At 39.6% G+C, this 13,626-nt stretch overlaps 1 protein-coding gene across 1 annotated transcript in view; it reads right to left on the bottom strand.

Moving 5' to 3' along the window:
• The window catches only part of LOC126337044 (GRIP and coiled-coil domain-containing protein 2-like), a 252,037-nt gene that overhangs the window by 57,679 nt on the left and 180,732 nt on the right, over positions 1-13,626 (bottom strand). The window contains exons 14-16 of the mRNA XM_050001367.1: positions 13,298-13,504; positions 12,510-12,745; positions 3,908-4,121 (exon numbers count right to left, since the gene is read on the bottom strand). Coding sequence (XP_049857324.1) covers positions 3,908-4,121; positions 12,510-12,745; positions 13,298-13,504 — 657 coding nt within the window. The remainder of the gene's footprint in view (positions 1-3,907; positions 4,122-12,509; positions 12,746-13,297; positions 13,505-13,626) is intronic.

Below are 13,626 nucleotides of genomic sequence, written 5' to 3' on the forward strand. Positions count from 1 at the left end.
ATATGCCCTAGTTAGTACTGTGCACAAGACATACAACCACGAATTTCATTGATAACAAATACTTTCTACTGACAAAAGCCCTGTTACAGTGAATGGGCACTTTTTAAACAATTTATTCAATCGGCAACAAGTAAAATTTTAGGTGAAAAAACTGGTACTAAAGCCCAGACTAATTTCTCTGGCTTCAAAATTAGGGAACAACCACTTTGTGCTACCAGCACTACAGAAGAAACTGAATACTTGGCAATCATGCTTTGTGACACACGAGAAACTTGGATGTTGGTTGCCTTCCTTACAACAGTTATGACTGAGATGGTAAAGATGACCAATTAAGTAATCCAGAAATTGCAACTTGTTGCTTAAGACTCAGGTAAGGGGCAGCTGAACTCTGCCACATGCTACTGAGCTCAACTGAATCGGTCATAAGAAAAATAAATTTTACAGAAAGTCCATTTTTCAGAATTTGGATCCGTGCATTTTAATTTATTATACTATCCAGTAACAGGGGAAATTATGTCAACAGCAGAATGCCATGTGTTTCTGATACAAAAACTTGCAAAGATGCTACTGAACATGGAAAGTTTACATAGCAGAAATGTCTTATCATATAAACTGGAACATTATTTACTTTGATGGAGTTTTTTTATGGAGTAAAGCTTTGAATGCAAAACATACAAATCAACATTATGTGCTGTACTATATTTGTGACTTACCACACAAAGAAAAATTATTGCCTACTGTCAACTAAATAACAAAGATTGGAAAAATACTGCCAAAATATATGTATGTGAGGAGAAAAAAGTTTCACTTCTAATGTCACCTATGCTGGTCCAAATCCCTGTACAACGAGAAAGATGGAAAATACATGCAACACATGTACACAGTACTGTTTCTGATTTTGAACTCACTTTCTAGGTGAATTACAGCACTGACAAACTTAGAGACTTAGCATTTCAGGTGTTACAATATATATATTTCTTACAGGAAATACAAAAAGAAATGAAAACACAGTAAACATCTAGCCAATTAAACAAAGCTCTTTATATCTGTTTGTAATAAATACCATTACAGCCGAATCACCAAAATAATCATTTCAGAGTGAGTCAGACCTCTCACATAATACAGTTGCTAACAGGTATCTATTTACAGTCTATAATAAATATCTGAAATGTAATTAACCCTTTTATGTGCTGCTACACTGGGGGGGAGTCATCATCACACTATTTACATGGTGACAAGTTATTTGTTTCACAGACTAGTAAGATCATGTTGAAAACTGCTGAGAAAAGTTTGATCCTTAGTGAATTCTCTTGAGGTCTACTGTATTTATTGTGTCTATGTAATTAATTGCCTGGATCTTTCTACACTCACAGTATTTGTTTTGTGTTGTCAGGAAAAAGACCAAGTGTGTTTATTGTAGAACTCCAGAAATATTAGCACAAGGTGAGGCAGGCTGTGTGGATAACTGAGTATATGGTGGCAGTCTGAACTTGTGACACTCAGTGCCAGTGTAGGTTGCTAGAGCACAAACTTCGTTTTTCAGAAATGAACTATTGTTCCACTTTTGATGAACTGTTAGTTTATTCTTCTTTAGAAGTACAGAGATTTTGATATTTAGGCACTTTCTTTGTTCTTTAAATGTTACATACCTGTAGCAGTTAAAACATTAACCCTTTCACTTCTGCGGGTGTACCCCTGTTGCACACACTTTTGAGCATTGCAACCATTGGTGTGTGTGTGTGTGTGTGTGTGTGTGTGTGTGTGTGTGTGTGTGTGTAATAGGAGAGGGTATGCCCTAACTCCTATTGCCCAAAAGAAAACTACAAACTGACAATTAAGTTGTAGAACCAACTGACGAGATTTTTCGTTTACAACAACTGAAAACAATGACTAGATAGCAAAAAAAGGAAGAACAAGAAGAAGAAGAAGAGTAAAAATGGTCTGGAGAGACTTTAGCAAACTAAATAAGACTTTCAAAACTATGTATCAAAACAATCTTACAAAATTACAATCATGACAGGTTTTCTGGTTTTATAGTGAAACATGGACTTTTGATGCAAAAACTGTTTTTCAGTGAGAAATGGAGATACATACAGTATGTTGGCAATTGCTTGGAGAGACAGGAAAATAGAAATGAATCAGAGCACAGCAGAGTGGTACACATAATTATTACTGTAACGGAAATGAAATTGCCAAGGGTAGAACATGTAGCCTACAAAATTGACGGCAGATAGATTTGTTACTGGATCCCAATACATAAGGAAGTAACACACACACACACAAAACAGGGGTACTACAGATGCATATTGCTTAAAACCAAAGTGTTGTGGAAAGTCCATACAAGGCTTTTATCCAACAATGGGTGTCAAATAGCTGCTGCTGTTTATATAATATGAATCACATTCGATTCACATGGAGAGGGGTCTTCAGGAATTGGAAAGAAGTTCAAGATGTACATTTTATTTGAATGCAATACAACAGAATCCGTGGGCTGTATTCTCACAAACCAACAATCCTTCCATTACACTCAAGAATAAACTATGAAACTGTACTCCTCCTCCATCACCCAATATCTATCTGACTCAAGATCCTTCCCACTGCTCTTGAAGTGGTGATCAGTCACCCTGGGCCATCTGGATCCTTTCTTCCACCAGCAGCTTTTCTGAACTATGCAGATAGGAGTTATCCTACAAACATATCGTTCACTTCCTTAATGGTCCTGTCCTCAATTTCTGGTAAGCCACTGTTACCAAACCCTCCAAGCAACAGTTTCCCCTTCCTTTGTCCTGCCACTCCTCCTAATTCATGACAGCAGGTCACCTTCAGCGTGAGCCACTCTCCACAGGCTCTGAAAAGCGTGCAATCCGGATGTCTCCTCCCAAGCTGCTATCCACCCAACCCCAACCCCTCTACCTGTCTCCCACCTCTCTCACCTTCTGCCAACCCTGCCCTAACCTAGTTCATCCACTGAAATGCAGCACTGGCACTGTGCATCCAGATGGCACCATGTAGAGGCGGAGGCGTGTGTGTGGGTGTGTGCGTGCACAGGAACGTGTGTGTATTATAGCTCAAAAGCCTCCAAAATCTAGTGAGTTTTCTTTCTTTTTTGTATGCCCATCGGCAATTTAACATTTGTGTCTTTATTCCTAAAGTGAATTATAAGCACTTCAAAAGCTCCAAGGTCCGAGTCTACATAGTGCATGGTTTCATGTCTCTTGACACAAGCATATTTTGGAGCTTCCAGCAAACATATGAAAATAAACATCCCACCTATGCCACTGTGACTACTATTAAAACCATCGGCACCACTAGTCAACTCTTACAAAAACAAAGCATTCATCACAAAAATAAGGGAAAGGCAGCCACTTACCTAAAGAGGACTGGTGTGTGGCACACAGGAACATATGATATAAAACAGTTAACACTAGCTTTCGAGATTCTGCTCTTTTTCTGCTAAAAGTACACACATTCACATTCGCAACCACACAGACATCTACACGTATGTGCATGTTTGGGTGTTTGTATGGTTGCATGTGTGAATATGTGTACTCTTACTAAAATAAGAGCAAGAGCTCAAAAGCCAGTGCTAAATGTTTTCTATTATATGTTTGTGTGTGCCATTCACCAGTGCTCTGTAGGCAAGTGGTTGTATTTCTCTATTTTATATGTTTTTCCATCCAGGAATTTCCATTATTGGTATGCAAAGTACCTACAAATTACAATCTTTTGACAAGTGTGTCTGCACCTTGGCTTTCATTCAAGGTGAGTGATGGTCCTTGCTCTCAATTATTCTTCATCTAGGATTCATATAATATTTGCTCAAAGTATATGTGCATGAGCACACACATGAGAGAGAGAGAGAGAGAGAGAGAGAGAGAGAGAGAGAGAGAGAGAGAGATACTGATACCTTATAACAAAGCACAAGTGTGTCCGTATGCAGCTTCTGGTTACGAAGCACTTCTGCATGTTGCAGAGCTGTATCACGTGCTTTCTCTTGTAACTGTTCTACTTGCTGTTGCAGAGTCGAAACTGTGCTTAAGAGTTCCTGAACTTGATCTGCAGTTCGTGCACGCTCCTGTCGGACTGATGACAGTTCTTGCTCCAGTAAAGCTATCTCTGTGCTGTAAAACATTTTCAGAACAATGAATTCTGAATGCACAAACAAGAATAAGCACATTTATTTAAACATAAAATTATGTTCTATCCAGCATAAATGATTGGAAACTCAATCTAAAATTAAAAGGTTTCAAATCTGGAATATGATGCAAAGGAGAGAGGGAGGACTAATAATTTGAAAGTGAGGTAATGAAAGCAATCTTGTTTCACACAAGATAAAATTCCCTCTCTTCTCAAGACGCAAAAGTAGTATGCTCTAACTTTGAAAGATTTGTCTGAAAAGTATGTGTTTACTATGGGAGAAAGAATTATACTTTTCCTGCTCTGAACATTCCACAAACTGATGAAATATTTCAAATGTCCGGAAGTAGCAAAAGTGTTTCCTAAGCTTTGATGAAATCCACATTGAAGGTCACCTGAGTTATGGTTCATCTAACAATCTGATACTCACTGTGTGGTCACAACAGAGAGTTCAGGGTTTAATGTCCCACAGACAACACGGTCATTAGAGACAGAGAACAAGATTATGAGTGAAATGTCTTAACCACTGCACCACTTTGTTTGGTCCAAGCAGGCAGTCTACACGATATTTTCAAATTGGAAGCAGCCAGTGTAATTTCAAGTCATAATAGCAAGCAACTTAATGCAGAAACCATCACAGAACTTGATTGAGCTGGGGTTCATATTGTAGCTGTTACATGAGATATGGAAGCAAAAAATTCTAAAGTATGCAAACAACTTTGTGCGTCCATAATTATTGTACACTGCTCAAAACAATTAGGGGATTAGGTGAGATATAATACAGAATAGACATACGGTAATGTATTTAATTCACATATTGGTTAAAATTGTAACCTGTGTGTGATATAGTAAGATGTTTTGCTGTCTCAACCCTTTACGTGAGGTTTACATGGCATTTACATAGAGCGAGGCACCATGGGCTACCATAATGGTGAAAGAGTCATTCTCGTTGTTCTTTAATATGGTGTGTGATAACCTCGGAGGGCCAGTATGAAATATGCTCATTATTTTTATATACTTGAATTTAGCATATTTCGTGACAGTACTTTCTTTTCTGTGGATGTTTATAAGATGATATTTGACTTTTTTGTGTTGGCTACAGTCGTCTAGTGAAAGTATGATTGCATAATGCCGTTTCGTCAGCTGCGGAAATGTCCTGGTTCAATGTGTTTGCCTCATTTTTGGTGTTTCAAATACAATTTTTTTGAATGTGCTTCCATCTCGATGTTTATATAAAAAAGTAGTAAAATAACTCATTTTTGCTGGTCACTTGCAAATTATTATAACGGGGACCTGTACATTGTTCCACCGTCACACACCGAGTGTTTACTGCCAACTGACTATGGTCAAAGACGACTCCAGCGTCAAAGACATTTCACACAACACACAAGCTTCCACTTGTAACCAGTCTCTTTGAGATTATTCATCACATCTACTAAAATTAATCACTATGCTATCACTCTCAAACATATAAGCAAATTATTAGCATAAAATAAGGCAAATTACAATTCACAAAAAATATTCTGACAAAAATATAAGAAAACATTTACAATCTCCCTCATTAGATTTGGTATCGACAAATCTGGTAGAAAATAACATATCTCCAGATCCATTACAAGTACAGCTGCACACCTGCGTGGCATAGACAGTATGAACTTATCAATCAGCTCTTGAGGGATATTTGGCCATTCTTCCGTGAGTGCAACATCTATCTCTGTGACCGTTGTGGGAGGTGCTGGTCTGGCTGCAATGCTCTGCCAAGCGCATCCCAAACATGCTTGATTGGGTATAAGTCCGGCGAACAAGCTGGCCACTCCATTTGTTCAATTTCCTCAGCTTCAAGCATGTTGTCCTCCAGTGAACCTCTGTTGGGACGAGTGTCATCGTCCATCAGAAGGAACCCATCTCCTATGGCACCAGCAAAGGGCACAACAAAAGGTCAAAGGAACTTATCTCTGTACCTCTGAGCAGTCAAAGCGCCATTTTGAATGGCACAGAGGTCTGTATATCCACCACTAGTGGCTCCTGACCACACCATCCGTCCACCACCATGATATGGTGATGTTTCCTGCAAATAAGCATGATTGTTCCAAGCACCATATTCTCTCCAGATGAGAGAATGACAATAGTCCTGCTGAACACAAAATCTTGACTCATCTGTGAACAACACCCGGCACCATTCGATACAACTGCAATACTGATGATCCTCTGCCCAGTTTCTGTGGGCTAAACGGTGACGTGGTTTTAATGGGACATGCACCATAGGCTCCGTGTGTAGAAGCCACATTCTCAAAGGTGATTTTGGACTTTTTGTGTTGATATTGCACATCCTGTTGCTGCCTGGAGAGTGTGTTGCTGCTGAGTTGCATTCAGACTCCTGTCTTGATGGGCTATTAGTCGGAGAACGGTCGTCTCTTGATGATGTTACCCATGGACGTCCTTAACCTTGCCTTCTGTTAACGGTTCCAATTATCTGAAATCGTGTCCAGGTCCTGGAAATTACACTTTGGGATACTCCAACAGCTGCAGCCATCTCTCTCTATGCCTGTCCCGCTTCCAACCGTCCTATGGCTCTCCATACCATAGCTTCGGGTTAAGTCACGTTGACGCATTGCACTACCTGCTCACTACACCACCTGAACCCAACTACTTGTGTAATTCATTTGGTAGAGTAAACACAAGTCAACACCAACCCCTCTGCAGCAACTTTCCATTATTACCACTATCTCAGTGACTGTAACAATTATTGCCATTATCTCATTGACTGTAAGGTTGCTATCTCCACTCCATAGAAACTACAGAAAGATGTTGAACAATTTAGTTCATTCTGCTGATGACAATACTTCAGAACCTAGATATCTCAACCGATCACCTAATTAATTTGACCAGTGTATCTATATCTCAAACACTGGAAAAACTAAAAGAAAGGATCATTTTCTACATGAAGAAATCGTTTTGTCTCATAGCATCATATTTACAACCACAGTAATTGGAAATCATATTCAGCACCAGAATGCTTATCCATTGATCACATAATACAGGGTGTTGCAGAATGCTTATCCTGATTCTACTATACATTTATGCCACATGTCTATGATATAGTGGTTTTTAGTGTGTTGACAAACTCATTAAGTTGCCATGATTGTATGTTTCAGTTCCTGAACTTGGCACTTGGAGTCCCACTATCAATTAAAATGTAAAATGCTGCATCAGTTCAGGTAAAAGCAAAATGTGTTGTGTGGTTGTCTGAGATGAAGTCTCAAACCATAGTGCACCAAAGGTTCAGGACAACTTATGAGAAATGGACTCAATATTTTTTTTAAATACAGGGACAGTTAAAAAGAAGAAAAGCTGTAGGTGATTTTCAACATCTGCAGGGACTAAACACCTGAACGACCTTTACATGATCACCACCCAAATCGGTAAGACATGCATCATGTCAGCTCCAGTTATTGGACACCCAATGTAATGTTTCAACTACATGGAGCACCATCTCACTGGAAAACATGCATTTGGGAGTCATTAGATGAAGAATTTCCATATCAGTGTATTGGAAGGGATGACCCAATCCCACGGCCATCAAGATCATGTGATGATATCACACTAAATTTTTTTTTTCCTTTCAGCAATGATACCGAGATGTATGCCTCATCTGTAATGATATGCTCACATTGCATACACAAATCATTCAAAATGTAGAAGAAACTGTAACCTCTCAAATGTTACTAAACATGTGGGAAATACTGTGTCTGTGTCAGTATTAATCATAGATTAGTGGCCACTTTAAACCAGGGTAAACATTCAAAGTTGCCCTGCTTATCAGAAACTTACCCCAATGTCAGCGAACATGGATGTCATGATGGTTGCATAGTGATTATTCACATCGAAAAATGTAAGCTGAGAAAATATTCTGAATGAAAGAATACTTTTTGAAGTAGAATGACATTTCAGATTAACTCAAAGTATCTCTACAATGAGAGGGCTACGAAGGCAACAATTTCAATCTCATGAGTCAAGAAAACTATTTGGAAATTTGTTCAAATGTACATGCAGGAAAAGAAACAGCCTCATCCCATTTCAGGCAATATTCCTTGCATTAATAAATAAATTTTCTGGACTTTTCGCTAATGTGAAAAAATGCCAAAGCATTACCTGATGATGTGACATGCTCAGTGCACACAACTCAGGACACTTAAAATATTTAGCAGGATACACTGGATTCAAGTGCAGAAACACCAACAGTTCTTTAGGAAATATTGCAGGAAAATGTCACATGGATGTAAAGTTAAGAGACTGTATCAACCTTAATTTCAAATAGTAGCTTCAATTCTCCATCACCTGAATGGTTGGCTACAACATCTGTGTTAGATATTCTTTTTGCTTCTATTCACAGACCAAATACTTCCCATAGCAACTTTGTTGCAAATTTGGTTCTGTGACAACTTTTCTAAGACGGGCCACCACAAACCTACTAATGGAACTGCCAACAACTAACAGCCACTTCTTTTCCACATGTGGGTTCTGGGACCTTGACAGAGGAGAGATCACCGTTCAAGCAATGCCTTGTTTCAGAAGTAGGCAATGGCTCAAACCTATTCATTAGATACATTGGATTAGCCACATAAAACCTTCCCTGCAAAACAGTTCCAATCTACGCACAACCCACTGGTGGTGACCACTTGCTGCCAGAGTGACGTTCTCTGTGGATCACAACAATAACAGGGGAACTGAGCAAGTTTTGTGGTGCTTTGGCAGGTCACCCTGCCACTTCATAAGTGTTGTACTTTGCAATGGCCAAATGAAGCTGACTCATAGTTGCCAGCACAGCTTTCATCTGTTTGCGAAAAGCAGCCAACTCCTCCAACATGATCTCATATGGTCAAAATCTCTAGCGACACCTACGCATGAACTTAGCTCTACCAAAGGTATATAGAAGTATTGGGAATGAAGTTCAAGGCTAGGGTATGCTTGCATAACACGAAACCGGGAACAATGCTGTGGCTGCTGCACATTTGGTGCATCTAGTATTGACTCCATAGGATCTATTCTGACTTCCCTATACAGGGCTGAAATAGTTCTTCTGTATTAGTTCTTAGGTTTGTAAATGTGAGCGGAATGTGTGTGTGTGTGTGTGTGTGTGTGTGTGTGTGTGTGTGTGTGTGTTAGTTCTTTGCTATTTAATTCATCAATCAATGCTTGGAGTCCATTTACTGGTCCACTCAGCCTTTTCAGACATACTATAGACATCATATGAACGCCATATAGGCTAGTTATGCAGACGATTGCTGCAGTTCTAGACATTCCCATGTTGTTGACAACAGAGCAATTTTAACAACAGCTAAGTGACACATTACATTATAAAGACAATAGTAAAGCCAAATGCAAATTTAGCCGGTGTTTGTATGGCATTCTCATCTAAATTTCATATGGATGTGTTGCCAACTAATTTGCTGAATTACATGATCATAGATAGTAAAGTTTATATCAGTTGATATCAACAGCACCATAAAGTGAAAAAAATTGTAGAAAAACACATCACCATTACATTGGCAAATTAAATCACCTGACTACATACATAAATTTAACAATGGAAAATCCAGACAGATTGTAACAGTATTATGAAAAGGAAAGTTGCTACTCAACATATAGCAGAGATGCTGAGTTGTAGATAAGCTGCGAGCAGCAGCAACAGTTCATGATGGGACTGGCAACTGGGTGGGGGTGGGTGGTGGAGGGTAAGGAGAAGGCTGGGGTGGGATAGCAGGGTTGGGGTGGGGGACAGTGAAATGCTCCTGGGGAGTGACAGAGGGTGGGGCAGCTAGGTGCACTTGACCTCCACCCTCATAGATGGCTACATCAGTACCTCTGTCCATATCAAACCTACTAACCACCAGCAATACCTACACTTCAACAGCTGCCACCCTTTCCACATAGGCTGGCTACCCATAGTCATCACATCTGCAGTGACAAGAGGTCCCTCTCTCACCGAAGCCTTCACAGACTGTAATTATCGCCACAACCTTGTACAAAAGCAAAACCTCCTGTGCCTTATCTTTCCAGTCTCCCACCACCTCCCAAAGTCTCACTGTCTGGCCACAGATGAGCATTCCCTTCACAACTCAGTACAACCCAAGACTGGAGCAACTGAATCACATTCTCTGCCAGGATTTCGACTCTCTCTAGTCATGCCATGAAATGAGAAATGTCCTGTCCATTATCCTTCCCGTCCCTCCCACAGTGGTATTCCGCCATCCACCAAACCTACACAATATACTCATCCATTCCTACACAATCCCTGCTCCCAACCCCTTAACTCATGGCTCATATCATTGTCTCATACACCCTCCCACCACCACCACCACCACCACCACCACCACCACCACCTACTCCAGTCAGGTCACAAACATCACCTATCCCATCGAAGACAGGGATACCTATGAAAACAGTCATGTGATCTACAAGCTATGCTGCAACCATTGCGGGCATAACAACCAACAAGCTGTCTGTCCACATGAGCGGCCACCGATAAACTGTGGCCAAGAAACAGATGGATCATCCTGTTGCTCAACCCAATGCCCAACACTATGTCCTTCATTTCAATGACTGCTTCACAGCCATGTGGATCCTTCCCACCAACACCAGATTTACTGAATAGCGCTGATTGGAACACATCCTGAAATTTACCCTACATTCCCATAACCCTCTTGGCCTCAATCTTCATTAGACATTCTCCTCACCCATCCAGCACCTTCCCTATTCCCATTCCAGCACTACACAACCCTCATTCCACCAACACACCCAGTCTCTCTCTCCTTTTATGCTCCTCCCTCCCCAAATCTGTCTAAACTCCCGACAGCACCTAGCTGCCTTATCCTCTCTCCACCTCGTCCCTGAATGCTGCCCCACAGCACTTCACTGTCCCCCACCTCTATTCTACTATCCCTCCCCCTCCCCACCCCTACCTCCTCCTTACTCCTACCCTGTTGCCACCCATCATGCACTGCTGCTGCTCGCAGTGTGGCTTCAGCTGCCACAGACTGTGTGTGTGTGTGTGTGTGTGTGTGTGTGTGTGTGTGTGTGTGTGTTTGCTTTGGCCAAAAGCTTATTTGTGACAGCCTTTTTGCTGTACCTATCTGCAACTCAGCACCTCTGCTATACAAGTGGCAACCTCCTTTTCATAATACTGTTACATCAGTTAAAAGTGCTAACTACTTATTAACTTTTTAAAACAATTTTTAATAATTCTTTACAGTTCTCTAACAATGTAAAACACCTGTATGTATTATTTTATACCTAAGAGACAACTTTGTCCCAGCTTCATCTCTAGCTATAAATGGACTTTCACTGACTTGTCCAACTCAGGTCTCTCGTAGCAGCCTTGAGGATATGTTCACTCCTACTGCAATTTGATGTAGCCGTCAACCAAGAAACATTATGGTGTCACTTTTGATTTATATAATGTACTTAGCTGTGTATTTAATTTGTTAATGCAATGTTGATGTGCATTTTTTGTACACTGTTTCTTATTTTATGGGCTACTGGTAATTACTGAAAAGTAAAAACCAGTGCAACCAAGACATAAAAACTGTGTGAGCTGTTTATCTAATTTGTTAATGCAATGCTGATATGTTTTTTCAGTACATTATTCCTTGTTTTATGGGGGCTACAATAATGACTGAAAAGCTGAAACCAGTACAGCCAGTATATAAAAACTGTGTGAGCACTGACTGATATAAATTTTATATTCAAAGTTAATACATTCAAGAAAGCTATCATCCAAGTATATGGCAAAAATTTAAATTACTTCAGTTCCAACACAATTGAAATGCAAACACTCTTAAAATGCTAGTGATCATGCAGATCAAAAATAAATTACTTCAGCATAGTAGCTGACGTAACACTATGACTGTAGAATACTCATGTACCAATTCAACTGTATGTAATGTAGTCAATATTTCGATAAATTATATCCTTTCACAATGTAAATATTTGCAGCTTCTTTTGCTGGTCTGTGGGTGCAGTTCTTTTAGTGGACACCTTTACTGACTGCCATTAAAGTCTGTACTGCACTACAGAGTTAAAACAATTTCATCCAACACTGATGTAAACTGTAGTGTCTGGGTTATTTCTTGCTCAACAAAATCAATAAATTAAACAAAACGTGAAGTTTAATACTATAATCCAGCATTCCTTTTCATAATTAATTTCAAGGAACCAGAAAAAAGTAACTGAAAAGGCAAGCAAAAGAATTTCCAAATGTGCCAGTATGTTTATGTACCAGCTTCCTTTGCAGTGTTATGGTTAACAAAGAACACATAGTTAAAAACTACTTTAAGAATAAAATTACTTCAGCATCTTTGACGATATCTTACCTCATTTCTTCGAGTTTTCCTCGAAGCATATCGTTTGTTTTTCGAAGTTGTGCAATTTCCTGCTGGGCTCCATCTTCTGCGATTGGAGCAGTTTCTTCAGGGCGAGCCTTCTGCCTCAGTACACTTGCAGCGCGAATTTTGTAACTTTCAAACTCACTATGCACCTCTGCTAATTCTGTGGAAAGTTTGTATCTTTCATGCTGCAATTGTTCTAGTTGTTCTTCTAATATAGAAACCTTCAAGAGAGGAAAAAAAAGGTCAGAGATAGCATAATCTTTGGCATGAAAAATGCTAAAATATAATTTAAAAACGTGTACTCTGATTCACAGACTAAGAATGACAGGAATAAAATTAAAAAACAAATGCCACAAATATGAATGAGACTTGAAGATGTTATTACCATGTGTTTTAGTATATTGCAACTCTTTGATTAAAATTATTTGTCAGTTGACATTCCAAGTCATAAGTGAGTTCCTCCAGTCACAGTTTTCAATGTCACCCATCAACTGTCTTCTGTTGCCTAGATGCTGCAGCAAAGCATCTGTTCACTTGCAATGTTTGAAAAGCGTGGTGAGCGCACATAATGTATTATCGAGCATCTGCTATGTTCTGTTTCACTATTTCTAGGCAATAATGTGTGCAGCCAATGATTACAGCCTACTCCCTGTTTGACCAGGCTTAAGCAAGCATCAGATGGTAGCTATTTTGGCAATACTGCGAAGCTCCATGCCACTAAGAACAAACCCAGAAATGTTAATTAGATTCTAGTTGCTGACAACTGTACTAACCTTCTCAATAAGCACAGTCTGCTGCTTGTGACTGCTAGCCTCAATCTTCTGTTTCTCAGCTGCAGTTGCAGCTAACTCCAACTGTTGAGCTTCTAATTCCTCCCTCAGATTTTCTGCATACCTCTTTGCATCCTGCAAGACAGATTCCTTCTCTTTGGAGAGTGATTCTGCTTCACACAATCGCTGTCGAATTATATTCAACTGTTCCTGTGTGTGTAAGTTACAACAAAAAACAAGTAATTAAGGATTCAACAACCGATACAAATATCAACATACAATGTTGTTATATAATGCTGTAAAAGCGTGGCAGATATAATGTCTATGTTATA

Source organism: Schistocerca gregaria, chromosome 2, assembly GCF_023897955.1.
Source record: "Schistocerca gregaria isolate iqSchGreg1 chromosome 2, iqSchGreg1.2, whole genome shotgun sequence".
Classification (NCBI taxonomy): Eukaryota; Metazoa; Arthropoda; class Insecta; order Orthoptera; family Acrididae; genus Schistocerca; species Schistocerca gregaria.